This window comes from Heteronotia binoei, chromosome 2, assembly GCF_032191835.1.
Source record: "Heteronotia binoei isolate CCM8104 ecotype False Entrance Well chromosome 2, APGP_CSIRO_Hbin_v1, whole genome shotgun sequence".
In the NCBI taxonomy this organism is placed as follows: domain Eukaryota; kingdom Metazoa; phylum Chordata; class Lepidosauria; order Squamata; family Gekkonidae; genus Heteronotia; species Heteronotia binoei.
This window is the reverse complement of record NC_083224.1, coordinates 169,830,638-169,848,350: the sequence shown is the minus strand read 5'-3', so window position 1 is coordinate 169,848,350 and position 17,713 is coordinate 169,830,638. Positions and strand designations below refer to the sequence as shown.

Sequence of the window (17,713 nt, the reverse complement as noted above, 5' to 3'; positions counted from 1 at the left end):
TCCCGCTGGGACGAACCCGACCTCGGAGAATTCAAAGCTAGCCTTAAGCGTTATTTTTGGCGCGCACTTCCTCCCGCCCTGGGGAGCAGGCATCCACTGCGCATGCCTGGAGCGAGGGGAAGGCGCTCCACCCACCAGTTTCTTTCCAGCCGCTGTTACGTGTAATGGAGTCTAAGAGATGTCACATCGCAAAAGAAACAGCAGCGGGGACGGATGGGTGGGCGTGTGTGACTGCACAGATGACCACTCGAAGATCATAAGTTACAGGTAAGCAACCTGTTTATCTTCTTCGTGGTCTCTGTGCAGTCCCACACATGGGTGACTGATGAGCTAACCTGTATGGAGGAGGGTGCTGTTTCTGAAAGAGAAATTCAGAGGTTAAATCATACATATCAGAACAATTAGGTACTCCACTTACCATAAGAGAGCATGACAGCTCAGTTGAAGATGGAGCGGAGTACGGCTTGCCCAAAAGAGGAGTCTCGCCTCGCATGAATGTCCAGGGCATAATGCGTGGCGAAGGTGGATGATGAAGACCATACGGCTGCTGCACAGATGTCTTCAATGGGTATGCCCCTCGCGAAAGCAGAGGATGTGGCTAGTGCTCTAGTAGAGTGTCCCCTTATGGGTTCTGGCACTGGTTGTTTAGCTAATTTGTAACAGAGTGATATAGCTTCAACCAGCCATTTAGATAGTCTCTGTACAGAGATTTTTTGTCCCTTCTTGTGGGTCCCGTAGGAAACAAACAATGCTGGATCCTTGCGAAATGCAGCAGTCCTGTCCAAATAGAACGCAAGGGCCCGACGCACGTCGAGGTTATGGAGAGACCTCTGTCCCGAATCGGAGGGATGTTGGAAGAAAGATGGCAAAGTTGTTACACTTTGAAGGTGGAATGGAGACACCACCTTGGGCAGGAAGGTGGGGTCCGGTCTCAAAACCACTCTATTGTGATGGAAGACAGTGTATGGCGGATCAGAACGAAAGGCACAGATGTCACTGGCTCTTTTAGCTGAGGTAAGTGCCACTAACAGGGCTGTCTTCCAAGATAAAAGGTGTAACGGAATAGACGCCATCGGTTCGAAAGGTGGTTTCATCAATTGGCTAAGCACTACAGATAAGCTCCATGTAGGGTAAAGTTGCCGTGTCGGAGGTTTTAGATGGAGGATTCCCCTCAAGAAAGATTTTGTAATGGGGTGTGCAAACACCGTACGGCCGTCTATACTGTGGTGGAAAGCGGAAATGGCTGCTAGATGTACTCTCAGTGAGGAGTATGTAAGACCGGATTCTGATAGGGAGACAGTATACGTAAGGATCTGCGAGATGGTGGAAGACGCAGGGTGAAAGTTATTACGCATAGCATATTGTGTGAAACGCTTCCATTTAGCTGTGTAGGATTTTCTAGTAGAGGGTTTTCTAGCGTTTAGAAGGATGTTTCTGACGTCGTCAGGAAACCCTAAGAACTGATCCTCCAAGCTGTTAACTTGAGGACTGATGGGTCGTGGTGTAGGACTCTGCCCCCCTGCTGTGACAGAAGGTCCTGCACCTGTGGGAAGTAGTGGTAAGTGTTGTTTGAGAGGAGAAGCAGGGTGGTGAACCACGCCTGGCGTGGCCACCAAGGCGTGACCAAGATGCAGTTCGTACGGTCCAGCTGCAGTTTCTGAATTGTCCTCGTTATAAGAGGGATTGGTGGAAAGAGGAAATGAAGTGGACCGTTCCACGTTTGTATGAAGGCATCCCCTAGTGACAGGGGGGAGGGAGGGCCCCTCATGTAAAAAATGTCGCATTGAGCGTTGTCCGGGGACGCAAAAACATCTATGGTCGGCGTACCGAACATAGTGAAGACAGGGAGGAGGTACTTCCTTTTGATTGACCATTCGTGATCGTTTACTGACATCCTGCTCAGGGTATCTGCCTGAGTATTCTGTACCCCTGGGAGGTGCACTGCGGTCAGATGAATCTTGTGAGCAATGCTCCAAAGCCACAAACGCAGGGCCATCTTGCAGAGGCGGGAGGATGCAGTCCCGCCTTGTCGATTGATATAGAACACGGTCGCCACATTGTCCGATGTTATCTGTATGTGACGACCGTGCAGAGATGGCAGGAAGGATTTCAGTGCTCTGTGAACGGCAAGGAGCTCGAGACAATTGATATGCAGGAGCTTTTCGTTCGCCGTCCACTGTCCCTGTGCCATCAACGAGTCGAGGTGGGCTCCCCAACCCCATCTCGATGCGTCCGTGGTGACAACAGTTGAAGGTGATTGAGTCAGGAAAGGCATTCCCTGCAGGAGGTTTTGCCGATTTGTCCACCATTCTAGGGATGGTAGAATGTGGCTGGGAACTGAAAGTAATGTCTGTTGAGACTGACTCTGTGGGTGAAAAGTCCTGACAAACCACAGTTGTAGTGGTCGCATGCGCAGCCGCGCGTGTAAGAGAACCGCAGTCGTTGCAGCCATGAGGCCTAACATGCGTTGAAATATGAAGGCAGTTTGTGTTGGATGGGCAATTATTTCGTTGGCTAGGGATTGGATATTTGTAACCCTGTCCATGGGTAGGTAGGCCTTGTGATCTCTGGTGGATAGGAATGCCCCTATGAACTGTATTGACTGCGAGGGGGAGAGTTGAGATTTTTGATGATTGACCTGCAGTCCTAGAGTAGTAAGTAGATGAAGAGTTATTTGGATGTGATCTTTGAGTTGATTCTCGGAACTCCCCACCATCAGCCAATCGTCTATATAGGGGTAAAGGGCTATGCCCTGTTGGCGGAGGAACGCTGCTATGACCGCCATACATTTTGTGAAGACCCTCGGGGCAGTTGAGAGTCCGAAAGGAAGCGCCCGAAATTGGTAGTGGGCGTTCCCCATGGCGAAACGGAGGAATCTCCTGTGGCAGCCGTTGATGGTTATATGGAAGTACGCATCCTGAAGATCTATAAGCGCCATCCACGCGTCTTTCGGAATGAGTGGCAGTGTGGACTGTAGGGTAAGCATGCGAAATTTTGTGTGACGTATGTACTTGTTCAGTCTGCGTAAGTCTAGGATTGGGCGCTGGCCCCCGTCCCTCTTTGGTACCAGGAAATACCTGGAGTAAAACCCCGTGCGATGGTATTGGGGGGGGATTGGCTCTATGGCCTGTTTGGCCAGAAGAATGTCGATTTCGTTTTGAAGAGCCTGTGAGGGAGGAGTGGTGGTGAAGCGAGAGTTCCTTGGTTGAGAGGTGAACTCTATGAAATAACCCTGTCTTATGATTTGAAGTACCCACGAGTCCGTTGTTATGGACTGCCACGTCGTTAGGAAAGGGAGGAGTCTGGGATCGGAAGGAGTGGAGTCAAAGAGACTGCTTGCTCGTTGGAGTGGCCTTTTTGGAAGGTTGCGGTCTCTGGCGTTGCTGGAAGGGCTGCTTTGCCGGGGGTGCCCGTCGTCTCCAGTAATCGGATTGCTTTGGAGATCTGTTACGTTTGTAAAAGGGGGTTCTCCAAGGCCTTTGCTTGTTCCCTTGAGGTTGTTGTTGTTGGGTTACTCCCAATCGTTTGGCCCGCTTTCTACTGTCATCCACGGTGGTGAGGATATCATCCGTAGTGGCATTAAAGAGGCCTTGGCCATCAAATGGGAGATCCTCTATTTTGTATTTGATATCCTGTTGCAAGGTGGACGAGCGTAACCATGCGTGTCTTCTAAGGGCTATTGCGGTCGCCATTGACCTGGATGTGCAGCCCACAGAATGACGAACAGTGTTAATCTGCTGCTTGCTTAGGCGATTAAGTTCTCTTAGTAACTTGGTGGCCTGCCGTTGAGACGTTTCAGGTAGTGACGGCACTAGATTGGTGAGTTGTGCTGCAATGTTATGTGCATATGCTGCGAAGTGGGCCATGTAATTGTTGATTTTCGCTGATGCCGTGGAGATAGAATAGAGTTTTCTCCCTAGGGTATCCAGTTTCCGCCCCTCCTTCTCCGGTGGAACAGGGTGACGTGTTTGTTTGGTCCTTGACGACGAATGGACAATCATGGAGTTAGGCGCTGGGTGATTAAATAAAAATTTTGACTCAGGGGCATGGATCTTGTATAGCGACTCAACACGTTTCGACGTTGGTGGTATGGAGGCTGGCTTATCCCAAGCCTCCTTCAGTGCCTCTAGGTGGACCGGTAGCATGGGCAGTGAAGAGGTGGCAGGTAGATCTGCGTTAATGAGGTCATGTACGACGTCAGTGACCTTGGGAAGGTCGGTTGTCAACTTTATGTTCAATGCCGTGGCCATGTCCGTTATGAGGTCCAAGTAGGGCTTGGCTCCCTCTGAGGGGGAAAGATCCGCAGGTTTGACAATGTCAGAAGCTGGAGAAGCTGGTTGTGACAAGGACCGTGAAGAGTCTGAACCTTCAACGTCCGAGTCGTCGTCATCTCTTGGATCCTGAGGGTTAGGTGTGAAAGTTTCCGCGAGAGGTTCCGTTTGCAAAGGCAGTTCGTGCTTGTCTGGTTGTTTAGATGTTGACGGAGCAGGTGAGGTTGAAACGCGACGGTGAGGTGATACCGCGTGTTCGTGGCGTTGGTACCGTGGTGGGCTTTGCTGGGGTTGGTACCGTGTCGAGTCCTGTGGTTGGTAGCGGTCAAGGTTCTTACGGTGTTGGTACCGTGCTAGGTCCTGCTGCTGCTGCCTGGATAAGTCACGCTGTTGATACCGGTGATGGTACCGATCCCGGTGTTCTAGATCCTGGTACCGGTCCCGTTTCCGGTACCGCGAGTCTCGGGCTCTGCGGCCATGGTAAGATTCAATAGAAGGAGATCTTGAAGGTGAGTAGGGCTGGTAGGAGTATAGGGATGGAGAACGCGATCTGCTACGGTACCGGCTCCGTGCATCCCTGCTAAAAGAGCGATCATGGTACCGTATGACGTCCTCTCTGTCCTCTCTGTCTGGGGGTGGCGGGAACCGCCGACGCAGCCTGTCTCTGTTGAAAGGGGACGCAAGGTGTCTGTCTCTGGAGGGTGATCTTCCCCGGCGGTTATCCTGTACATGGTCGCGGTGGCGCGGAGAATCGAAGCGGGGTGGAGACACCATAGCGTCCTTGTAGGTACGAGGCGCAGTTACGTCCCGAAAGGAGTCCGGTTGTAACTGCTGTTGCAGTAGCTGGGTGGGTGGTTGAGTAGGTTCCTTTGCAAGAAGGTCTTCTGGCAGGAATTCTGTTATCGATGGTGATCGAGAATGAACGCGGATAACCTCAGATTCTATGGTATCAGCCGGCGTTAGGATTGGAGGCGCCGCTGGAGCCGTGAGCACTCGGAGGGAAGAGACCGCTAAGGCGGCTTTCGCGTCCGAAGCTCTTTGATGGGGTGAAGAAGATTGCTCTTTTCGCGTCGACTCACCCCTTTCCGCCGATTCACCATGTTTTTTCTTGGAATCATGGTGTTTTTTCGGGTGTTTTGAGGGCTTAAGCTTCCTGGGAGCCAGAGCCACAGAGGTTGTCTGTACCGTAGGGGCAGTCCTCTGTGGTGTGAGGGAAGGTGCAGATTCCTGTGAGTCCGGAGTCTGAGACATAGTCGGTCGCAGAGATCTCGTCAGTAGGTGGCTATTTAGTCTGGCGGCCCTATTTTTTCTAGCTTGTTTGCCGAACTGGGCACAATGAGTACAAGAGTCCGTTCTGTGAGTTTCACCCAGACAAATCAAACACAAAGAGTGGCCGTCTGAAGTGGGGATCTTAGTCCCGCAACGGGTACACTTTTTAAAAGTGACCTTAACTTCTTTTCCTTCCATACGCCCGGGGGGAAAGGGGGGGGGTAGGGAAGGAAAGAGAGGGAATAAAACGGGAAGAAAATAATCTTTTTTTTTTTTTTTTTTTTAGCTGACAGCGAAACGGTGAAGAAAAGATGAGAAAGGAAGAAAAAACCAAACTTGCGGCAAGTGGAAAAAGCGGCTGAAGAGGCTAGGATGAAGAGAGACGCAGCGAGGAAGGACTATCCCGGGCGGCGGTCGGAAAGAAACTGGTGGGTGGAGCGCCTTCCCCTCGCTCCAGGCATGCGCAGTGGATGCCTGCTCCCCAGGGCGGGAGGAAGTGCGCGCCAAAAATAACGCTTAAGGCTAGCTTTGAATTCTCCGAGGTCGGGTTCGTCCCAGCGGGAAAACCCATGTGTGGGACTGCACAGAGACCACGAAGAAGATAGGGGGGGTTGCTCAGGGAACGTGCAGCAAATGCCAAGCAGGAGAGACAACAGAGGGCACAGCTCAGATTTTTCCAGAACAGAGTGCAACAGTTTCCCTGGTGCTCACTGGGCAGTCTCTCCATGGGTAGGGCTCCATTCAGAGTGGCGGGCAGAAACAGCTGAGGGAGTGGGGAGGGGTGGTGGAGCAACACGCGGAAGCCTCTGTGTTGGAGTCCCACCTGCAAAACGGAGACAGAGATCAAGAGCACCTGCAGGGGCAGCAGCTGGAAGAGCAGGCTGCGTTTCAGCCGGGCGCTCTCTTAAAGGGACAGTCTCTGACCTACCTCCCTGCAACAGGGCAGCTGCCACTCACACACACCCCGTGCCCTGTCAGGGGTTGGGAAAGCGGCAGAGGGAAGGGATCAGGCAGCAGCACAGGGTAACGGGGTCAGCAAATGCCCCTTGCTGGAGCCCACTGCTGGGTTCAAGTGCCAGAGACGCTTGCACACCGCTGGGGCGGCCTCCTGCCCACGTAACTCCTCTCCCTCGCGGCGGCTGTACATCGGCGCAAATGCTTCTGGCGCCCACATAGCAGCAAGTCCGCTTCTAGGGCGCTTTCAGCCCCCCCCCCCCTTAGGATTGTGCTTTAAGCCTCCAAGTTGCCATTGGTTCAAATAAAGGGATATTCCGCAGCCTGCAATCCAAAATATATGGGTACGCACATAGCCATGCGCTCATCTAGTCTAAGTCGAGGATGAATAGCTCTGTTTCTCTGTCTGTAGCAGCAGAAAAGAGCAAGAATCAAGTAGGACCTTGAAGACTAACACAATTTGTGGCAGGGTATGAGCTTTTGTGAGTCACTGATCACATCTTCAGTGACTCATGAAAGCGCATACCATGCCACAAATTTTGTTAGTCTTTAAGGTGCTACTCGACTCTTGCTCTTTTCTAGTCTTAGTCTAGTCCTCAATCTCCAAGGGAGTTCAGGGGAACCCTCAAAGCTGTGAAGAGACTGACCCGCCCTCAAAACAAGGAGGATTGGGGAGTATTCAACAAAGTGTAAGTTAACTTTAGCACTGTTCTATGTTTATTTTTTTTAGCCAGCCCTCCTGTATTTTCTTTTTTCTGTAAGTTACTTCCTAACTATCGGTGCTTCCTGATTAATTAGATGTATAATGGAATGAACTAAAGAGCTTGATGGGGAGAGAAGGTTTTTAATAGATAAATGACTCTAGTCTACTTGCGCCCATAGACTACTAAGAAGACTATGCAAGAATGTAAGTCCTGACAGACAGTTCTCTCTCTGGTTGAAGGAAAACTCAAAAAAGAGGGAGGAGCAGGAATTGGAAGGGTGAGATGAGCTTAACAGCCTCTCTCACGTGTTCACAGCCAGCTGAGATGGGCCAGAGACCATCTCTTCCAGTATTATAGAGAAAAATTCATAGCTGGAACATTGTTGTAGTACATGGATTGGTGTGTGTAGTGTGTGCAGTTCAGCTGCAGAGAGATTTCCTGAAGCTCCAAAGAATCAGAGAGCACTCCCTTCCTTCCTGGGGAGGGACGGTGGCTCAGTGGTAGAGCATCTGCTTGGTAAGCAGAAGGTCCCAGGTTCAATCCCCGGCATCTCCACTAAAAAAGGGTCAAGGCAAATAGGTGTGAAAGACCTGAGCTTGAGACCCTGGAGAGCCGCTGCCAGTCTGAGAAGACTGGTGGGGGTGGGGCAATGCAGCCCGGTTGCTAACAGGCCGCAGACCAGTACCGGTCCGCAGTCCGAGGGTTGGTTGCCCCAGCCTCCTGAGGTGACATTGGGCACAAGTGTGGCAACTTGATTAAAAAGTAGTTTCTCAGGACAAAATAATCTATAAACACTGACTGGCCTTCAGAGAATCAGATAAGGCACTGGATGAGGAAATATGGCCCAGAAAATGTTCAGAGTACAAATAGAAATGAAGGTGGAGTAAATGTTTACAAGTTATGATAGCCATCTCCCTGCTTTGAGAACAAAGGGAATATATGAGCAAGTTTTCAGTTAGAGTTTTCTTCGCTTGGAGAAACAGTTTTGGATTTCCCTTTTTCAAACTTCCTATAACACATGGCACAAGAAAATAATATTTTAGCTAGATGTATCTTAGAAGAGATTCATCCTGCTGTTTAAGCAATCATTTTGTCCCGTACGAAACAATGGATGTACCATGGTTCAAAAATAACTATACGAAATAACTATCAATATTCTGAACCTGGCCTCCATGCAGATTGATAAGAGTCAGCAAATGGTGTCAGGTTTAGAGAAGAGGTATTTTCTATAAACCCAAGAGTTCTGTCTGCCTTGATGGAATCAGCACAAAAGAGCCCCTCCTGGCTCCTAGGATCTTTGTCATTTCTTTCTCCTCCCACTGACCAGGTCAGGCCAGGTCAAAGAATCTTTTCCTGAAGTCTCCAGGAGTTTCTTCCTGAAGTCTCTCTGCTACAGTGCAATCCTATGGGAGGAATCAGCACAGACTGACCTGAACCCCAGCATAACTGGCTTACACAGCCGTATGGACCCCAGGGGTGCTGCTCACTCAGTACTATTGGTGCAGCTGCATTGCCACAGCATGCCAGTGGAGCTCCAGCACAAACTCCTGGGCTGGTGGGTAACAGGGCATGCCAGTGGGATGGCATTTAGGTGGTTCCCTAAGCACTGCCAGCACAGGCACACTCCCCTGAACAGGCACAAAGCTCTGCCTGCTGAAAATGTCAGCTAAGCCCATGTGAAGCCAAATACATTCTCCACACACACACTGCTGTAGCCATGCCCATGGGAACCCAAGCAGCTCAGAATACCAACTAAGGGTGCACCCAGTCAGCACCCTCTCCTGTGCTGGCCATGCCCCCTCCCCAGCACCCAATCAGACAACACATACACCCTACAAATGCTTCCTACAGGTTGCCCCACAATGACTTAGGACACAAGGCATGCTGTCGAAGGACTGAGCAGGGTTGCCAATCACCAGGTGGGGGCAGGGGATCCCCTGATTTGGAGGCCCTCCCCCCACTTCAGGGTCATCAGAAAGCAGGGGGGAAGGGGAAATGTCTGCTAGGCACTCCACTATTCCCTAAGGAGACTGATTCCCATGGGGTGTAATGGAGAATGAGCCATGGGTATCTGGGGCTCTGGGGAGGGCTGTGTTTTGAGGTAGAGGCACCAAATGGTCAGCATAGCATCTGGTGTCTCACCTCAAAATTTCCTCCAAGTTTCAAAAAGATTGGACCAGGAGATCCAATTCTACGAGCCCCAAAAGAAGGTGTCCCTATCCTTCATTGTTTCCAATGGAAGGAAGGCGTTTAAAAGGAGTACAGTCCCTTTAAATGTGAACTCCCTTCAGAGTTCAATTGTGCTTGTCACACCCTTGATCTCAGCTCCACCCTGGAAGTCTCCTTGTTCCACCCCCAAAGTCCCCAGATATTTCTTGACTGGACCTGGCAACCCTGGGACTGAAAGTGAGAGCGTACACATCTTGGTGGTGGGGAAAGCACAGAGGGGCACTTAGCATCATTGGGGGAGCACTGGGTGGAAACATACCACAGGGAGAACAAAGTCCACACTTTGTGGTGGGCCTCTTCCAGCTTTCAGTCCCACCAGGCACTTCTCTCCCAGGATCTGCACGAACACTTAAGTGAAGCACCCTTTCCCCAACCCCCTTCCTCTCCTTAGCCAACAGCAGTTGAACAGTGCCACACTGGACATAGCCTCTCCCATTCCTGACCTCCAAAGGAAACAAAACAACACCCCCCCCCCCCATTTCTTCAATTTTCTTATTGTGCCATTCCTGTTCCTTATTCTCTATGAGCCGTATTTCAGGGAGATCAGAGAGCAACTGGGGTGGGTGGGGAGGAAAGTTCTGGTCCACTGAAGAAGTATAGTAGAACTGTGGTTGTTATTTCAAGGAGTTACAGACTATACAACAGTTCACCCAGTTTGCCTTTCAGACATGGATTCTTTGAGCACACATCTGTCCCTTTAAGCGCTGGGGCTTGAGAGTGCGGTGTTTATACCTTTAAGGTTAAAGGACTAGAGAGAGTTACCTAAGCTCATCAGCAGACCTTGAGAGGGAGGCCCTGTGATATATTGCCCCTGACTGTTAAGATCAGAAAAAATGAAGAACAGGTGCATGGTGAAAAAAATATTTATTAAGTTATTGTGGATCCCTACGTGTTTTGCAAGTTGCTTTGTCAGGAGATCCAGTATACAATACAAGGTAAATTTAAAATTCAATTAATTAAAAATGATTTAGCATTCAAAAGTCAAGCCTATTGCAAATAAACTGTGTAATAAACCACAGCCTTAATTGTTGTCCTGATGTCTTCCTCTTATTGGAGAGATGACAGAATGCCCAGGTGGAGAGGTAGCCCCACCCCCCTGGGCTTGACTGGCTGACTACACAGGTATTCATTTCTTATCTATTAATGCTGGGTACAAAGTGTTTGCTCCTACACACTGCATGCAGTCAGTTTCCCTGTCTGCACTGGAACTGCCAGCCCCCAGTTGTGGCCTGGAGACCTCTGGAATTACAGCTATCTCCAGACTGCAGGGATCAGTTCCCCTGGATAAAATGGCAGCTTTAGAGGGTGGGTGCCTCCCCTCCCCAAACTCCAGCCTCTCCAGGATCCCGCCTCCCAAATCTCCAGGAATTTCCCAACATGGAGCTTGCAACCTCAGTCTGTGTACATAGCATTACAGAATCATAGAAACACAGAAGAAAGCAGTAGCCAAGGTGCACCTTTAAGATCAACTTAATTGGTCTTAAAGGTACTACTTGACTACTGCTTTGTTTTATTGCTTCAGATCAACACAGCTGCCCACTTGGATCTAGGGAAACATAGAGTTATAAGGGACTCCCAGGGTCATCTAATTCCACCCCCATATGAGCTAAGCTCATTTCCCTTGCTCCTTGGCATTCTATGGCCTCTGATGCACTGTGTGTACAGATGACATTTGAAAGTCTGCTCCACAATTCAGTTTGAACAGCTGATAAGCCATATCTGCCAACAGCTTTAAAAAACACACAAAAGAAAATTAACAGCTTATTAAATCTCAGAAATTTCTAAACTTCTCTTGATTCTTTTTCAGGTGACAGAAAGATATAAATGAAGCTGCCTCATAAGAGTCAGACCATTGTTCTGTCAAGGTTAGTATCATCTCCTCTGTCTGGCAGTGGTTCTCCAGGGTCTCAGGTGGAGATCTTTTACCCCATGTACTTCCTGATCCTTTTAGCTAGCGGTGTGTGGGTTGAGCCTGGGACCTTTTGCATCAAAAACAGGTGCTCTACCACTAAGCAGGATGTCTCTTTACTCTGGCTTTATTTATCAAATGGCTGCCTCATCTTCACATGAGCAGGCTCAAGAATCATATATCTATGCAAAGTAGTGTCACAAAATCTGTCTTGTGATAGCAATGGTCATAAACTGATAGGGAAATGGGTGGTTGGCCCCCTCTCTGCTGCTGGCAGTGACTGCTATTCGGTGAATCCTGTGAGTTGACAAACAAAGAGTTATCATTGGCCATCCAGCATGTTGTTGGCAGTTGATGCCCTTATGCCAACAGCAGGGATGACAAATGGATGCCTGGCCTTGGTTCTTCCGGCTGCTGTTTGCCTGACATCTGCAGGATGTATTAAAATACCACATGTGTTTATCACATGCAAATTAGCACCAGCTCTCTTGCTCATGGTGTAGCTCCTGTGTGGCCCATTAGTGCTGACTGAATTGATTATGCCAGTGTTAAACTTTTTAGGTGAGGTGGATTTAATTCTTTTTTCTTCTTGTGGTCTCCATATTCTGCAGACCTGGTATCTGGAAGTCTTTCAGAAATTCTTTCCGTGCAAACAGATTTCCTGTTTGGAATGACTTATAAATCTTTGGCTTCCTTTAATATCTCATCTGGCATTTTTAAGTGCCTTATGGTCAATTTGGGGTAGAAGGGGCGTTTTATGAAAGGACGAGAAATATTAATGGGAGGCGGTGAATGGGGTGGCTGCGTCAACAGCGGGGGCAGTCTGCCATTGGGCATGTGTGGTGGAAGCTGGGAGTGTGAGCCAGAAAAACGGTATTGTTGTGGAGGAGACCTAGCTGTTGAGTTCCCAGGGATCTGCTGAGGCAAAGTAGTCATAAAAGGAAACATCATCCCAGTGATACTGTTAAGTCGGCATGCGTTTTGTGTGGTACAGCTGCGAGAAGTAAAAACAGAGTGTGATGCCTGGATAGTTGGTCAAGAAATTGTAAATTTTGCTTATGCAGCCATGCTTGGCCTCATTACAAGGGGAGTAGTTTGAATAAAGGACGATGTACATGATGTTCTTGTAGTTGTATAGCATGGAGTCGAGGTAACTGCCCATTTCAAATAGCATTGATTCTGGATGAATGTCATACTCTGTGCAGTTTGTAGCCTGGCCCTTTTGAATTAATCTGCCTGAGACGTGCCTCAGTTCATAAAAGATAAGGTGGTTGTTTGGATCACACATTGGGAATCCAAAGGCATTGTGAAATTCTTTGTAAGATACTCTTGCTTCTTCATTGGTTCGTATGTGATAGGGGCATTTTGTACAGCTTTGGCCCATTGTTAGCCAGTAATAAGGCTTCACTATTGTACCTTTAGGCATCAGGTATTCTTGCCAGAATGTTACCCTTCCTAGATCCATACTGTCAGGAATCCCAAGCTGCTAACTTCAGTGATCCTGCAACACAAAAACATAGTCCTGGTCAGTTCTCTCATTATTACTTGGAAGCTCTGAAGTCTGGGTTGCAGCTACATTATGTGTTTAAACCAGTCTGAAACCAGCTAAGTAAGTATGGTTTCCACTCAATAACTCTGTAATGGGGAGAATTTTGTTCATATATTTTCATAGAAATATAATTCCAACTTCCCTTAGGTGGAAGCCATAAAAAGGTTGAAATCTGTAATATAAGAAACTTATCAGGGTACCCACTCAGTAGAGAAATTATGGTAATTTTACTTTCAAGATATTTCTGTTACCATAGCATATTATAAGTTGTGCACACATGTGCATTAAGGGATGATATGGGTGATGCCCACATTTGTACAGCATTGCGTACTTGTGCTGATAGTTGTTCTGAATGCAAGTGAGTACATTAACACATTAACCTTGGGGAGTACATTAACCTTGGGGAGGGACGGTGGCTCAGTGGTAGAGCATCTGCTTGGGAAGCAGAAGGTCCCAGGTTCAATCCCTGGCATCTCCAAAAAAAGGGTCCAGGCAAATAGGTGTGAAAAACCTCAGCTTGAGACCCTGGAGAGCCGCTGCCAGTCTGAGAAGACAATACTGACTTTGATGGACCAAGGGTCTGATTCAGTATAAGGCAGCTTCATATGTTCACAATGCTGATTTTGTTGATCTTGTCTTCTGAACGGCTTCTATTTTGATTCCCCTCCCTCTGTCTGAGAAGTGTACTGGAAATATTTGTAAGTATTTAAGGTACCACCAGACTTCTATTTTATTTTGCTGTAACAGACTAACATGGCTACCCCTTTGATATTTGTATGAGAGGACTACTAAGACAATTGGCATTATGTTGCATCAGTAAGGCTGCATGTGTGCGTGTATCTGTGTGTCTCAACTGGCATGCATACAACCCACCCAGCCCAAAATCAAAGCCAAGAATCTCCTTTTTGGGAGAGTGACCACCTGTCATCTCATCCCTTGTCACTGTTCTCAGGTAGTGCAATGGCTATGGAGCTACTGCCTCCCTGAGGAAGACTGAGAATAAGGCCCAGAGACCTTAATGGAAAATCCATTCCATATTTTCCTTTCAACTTTGTCTGTGCTGCAATGTGTTTCAATGGAGTGGAGCCCAGTTCCACTTTCCAGCATTTCTGTGGCCATGGCCAGCTGAAGCTGTTGCTTCCTGGAGTCATGTCTTTGAAAAAAAAGGGTTGATTATTTGAGCCAGCTTGTCTCTGCTGAATGGACCTGAGAACTGGTGCCTAGTGAGTTCTCTAACCTTAGAACCCACAGCCAAAGGGGGCTATTAGTACTGAAGAGCCATTGCCAAGCTGAGAAGACCTGGGAGCAGGGGGAGAAGCTTACAATGCCCTAGCCATTTCATGTTTTCCTAGGCTCAGAGCATTTTATAGTTTTAGTTTCTGCTGTGTTCCTTGTGCTTTGTCTTGATGTTGTATTTTTGAAATTGCTTTGCCAAATCTCACTATTCCCCAACCTTTCGATTTAAAACAAAATATAGCAAGAGTTTTAAGTGTGGTTGTATTTTAAGTAAAAACCCCCAATATATTCAATTGTTTGTCTGTGTCCTTTATACAGTTTATACCTCTTCTACCTGCCATTACATTTTAATACAAACATGGCTTGGCCCCACAAAGTCAGATCCGGCATTCATAACAAATGAGTTTGACACCCCTGCTCTAGATTTTGTGATGTCATACATAACAAGAAACATTATAAAAAGCTTTGCAAATTACACACTTGTGCCAATCTTTATGCATAGGCCACATCACCATGTATAAAATGTAAAAAGTCCCTTAAAAATTTCTGGAGGAAAAAAATTGGATCCCATGCAGTGAGCTGGAAACTCATCTGTGGCACAAATGCTGATTGCAAACAATGGAAAAGTAAGCAATTCCCATCAATATAAAAATGGATTTAAATAATATGGGGTCACTCAATACTTCATAAAATCACTTCGCAGCTTGGGACCAAGAAAAAAAAAAAGACACTCAAGCCATCTTCTGGAAAAAATGTAAGTCTGTTTTTTTAATAATCAGAACAGGACATACATTTTATTTTTTAAAGGATGAAATTTCTTTCTTCTCAGTTTTAGTCATGAAATGTGCTCTGTAACTTATTCTTATTAACATCTTTTTCTCTTCCTTGGCAAAGCTCCTGAATAAAACTACAATGAATTACTTCTGTCTCCCCAAAGAAATCAGATTAAACATATAAATCAAAACATTGTATTTATAGTGCACCTTTCTCAAAGGGACTTAAGGCAGATCACACATTAACATTCATGATGCAGTCATTCGTATTAAAATATTATTTATATTAAATGATAAAACAAATGATTAAAACCAGGCCTCATTTTGGGCAGGAGCTCACAGGAGCAGAGCTCCAGAACATCTACATTTTATTGTGCTCTTTCTTTCTTACTATCCCCCACCATCGGGAAGGGATGGTGGCTCAGTGGTAGAGCATCTGCTTGGGAAGCAGAGGTTCCCAGGTTCAATCCCTGGCATCTCCAAAAAAGGGTCCAGGCAAATAGGTGTGAAAAACCTCAGCTTGAGACCCTGGAGAGCCGCTGCCAGTCTGAGAAGACAAGACTGACTTTGATGGACCAAGGGTCTGATTCAGTATAAGGCAGCTTCATATGTTCATATGTCCATGACCCTCAAAAAAAATACTTGCTTCTGGGCTCCATTGTTAAAACACCCTGTGAGAATTCTGCTGAACTCTTAAGTTTTGACAAACTTTCTAATATTCCCCCCCACAAAAAATGGGGAAATAATCAAAACATATAAAGCAAACAGATGGGGAATATTCATCATGCCACTGTGGCCACATAGGAAAAAGTAATTTAAAAAGTATGATGGGTGTAAGGTTTTATTATGACAATTCTAATTCCAGAAACATTTTAAGGTAGATGCTGAGCTGATATAATTTAGTACACCTTCTGGTGATGTCAGGGGTATGTGGCATATGCAAATGAGTTATGTAAATGAGTTGAACTTATGAGCTCTGGCATCTCTTTTTCTATGAAATGACCCCTGATTAAAACAAATAATTAGAAAATTAATAATTAGAAATGCTTCCTTCTGTCTTTCACAAGAACATTCTGTGTATGTGTGTTCAATCTGCCATTAAGTCCTTCACTGAAAACTATCTCTGGGGACAGAGAACTCTGTAGGTTCCCAGAGACATTCAGCCCAAGGGCCATAATTCTTGGAAAAACCATGTGGCAACCCGCCCCCCCAACCCATAGAACATCTTCATAGGTCAGCAGGGCTTTCTGAACATTTGATAGCTGTGGCACAAGTTTTTTTTTTTCTTGGTTTAGAGCCAGAGGCAAATGTCATTCTACACTCAAAAATAAATGTATGTTCTTTTTTCAACTTTCCCACCGGAGGAAATAGATTAGGGCCCTGCATTTTGTCCCTCTCTTGAAGTTTGTGATTTCAAACAGACAAATTGCTGCCCGGTTAGGCCAGCCCAAGTCCCCCTTGACCATCAGCAGGACATGGGCAGGGTAGGGTTGCCATATCCAGATTGGGAAACTCCTGGGGATTTGGGGATGGAGCCTGGGGAGGACAGGGACCCCACTGGGGGACAGAGTGTCCACCCTCCAAAGCATCCATTTTCTCCAGGGGAACTGGTCTCTGTAGTCTGGAGATGAGCTGTAATTCTGAGGGATCCCCAGGTCCCACCTGGAGGCTGGCATTCCTACCTCCAACACACCCACGCCCCTGTCCTCTGCTCAGTCTTTAAAAAAAAAAATCTATCCTGTTCTAAGTTACACAGAAGTGGCTTTCTAGCAGAAATCATACTTGCAGAAATGGTGTATCCTGTTTGATTCCTGAGTTGTAGTTACTGTCAGTGGATCTCTAGGTCAGACTGCCGGCAACAAACAGTTATTCAGTGCTAAGTTGAGGCCTGCTTGAGTTGTCTGTTTTCTCTTGCCAGCTCCTTCGTTTCCCTTCTCAACAACTATTTGCTTTGAAAGTAAATCTGTTATGTCTCTTCCTCAACTTGCCTCTAATACACATGGTTGTGGCCTGCTCTCTCTCTATATATTGCCATTGCTGGGGTGTGGCAGGTTCAGTGGCTCAGAGGAGACACGGCCTTGTTGACATTCAAGTGCTAGGATACCCACCTAGAAACAGAAGACTTGGCCTTGTTTGGGCTTTGAAAGGCTGGTCAGATCAGCTCTCCTGTCCCTGTTAAAAGTGTGGTTACAATTACTTCACTATATAATGTTAATATACAGTATATATGGCACTTTACAAATTGAAGCAAGACATGCATCACCGAATTATGCCAGTGCAGGAAGGCAAAAGAGGAGAGGGGTGAGGTTGTTGTTGTTTTTAAGTTAACAAATAGAAGAAATCAAGTTAGAAGGCATAAATAGGAAAGGATGAAATTGGTACATTTCCACAAAACTACATTAGAGAACAGCACATAAGTGTAATTGTGTCACAACTGCTTTAAAACTACTTCACTGGTTACATATATATTTCTTGGCTCAATCGTACTTTTAATGGGAGAATGCAGAATGTACATGTAGGGTTGCCAAGTCCAATTCAAGAAATACCTGAGGACTTTGGGGGTGGAGCCAAGAGACATTGGGGTAGAACTGGGAGCAAGGTTGTGACAAGCATAGTTGAACTTCAAAGGGAGTTCTGGCCATCACGTTTAAAGGGACCACACACCTTTCAGAGAGGTGTGTTTGGAGAGCCAGTTTGGTGTAGTGGTTAAGTGTGCGGACTCTTATCTGGGAGAATCGGGTTTGATTCCCCACTCCTCCACTTGCACCTGCTAGCATGGCCTTGGGTCAGCCATAGTTCTGGTAGGAGTTGTCCTTGAA

The 17,713-nt window shown here is 47.1% G+C and overlaps 1 protein-coding gene across 1 annotated transcript; it reads right to left on the bottom strand.

Annotated features, from left to right (window-relative positions):
* Window positions 1–11,964: 11,964 nt before the first annotated feature.
* APOBEC4 (apolipoprotein B mRNA editing enzyme catalytic polypeptide like 4) lies at window positions 11,965–12,848 on the bottom strand. The gene is given in 2 exon segments (XM_060233354.1): window positions 11,965–12,321; window positions 12,323–12,848. Coding segments are annotated over 2 exon segments (789 nt in total). The 5' UTR covers window positions 12,802–12,848; the 3' UTR covers window positions 11,965–12,011.
* Window positions 12,849–17,713: the final 4,865 nt, after the last annotated feature.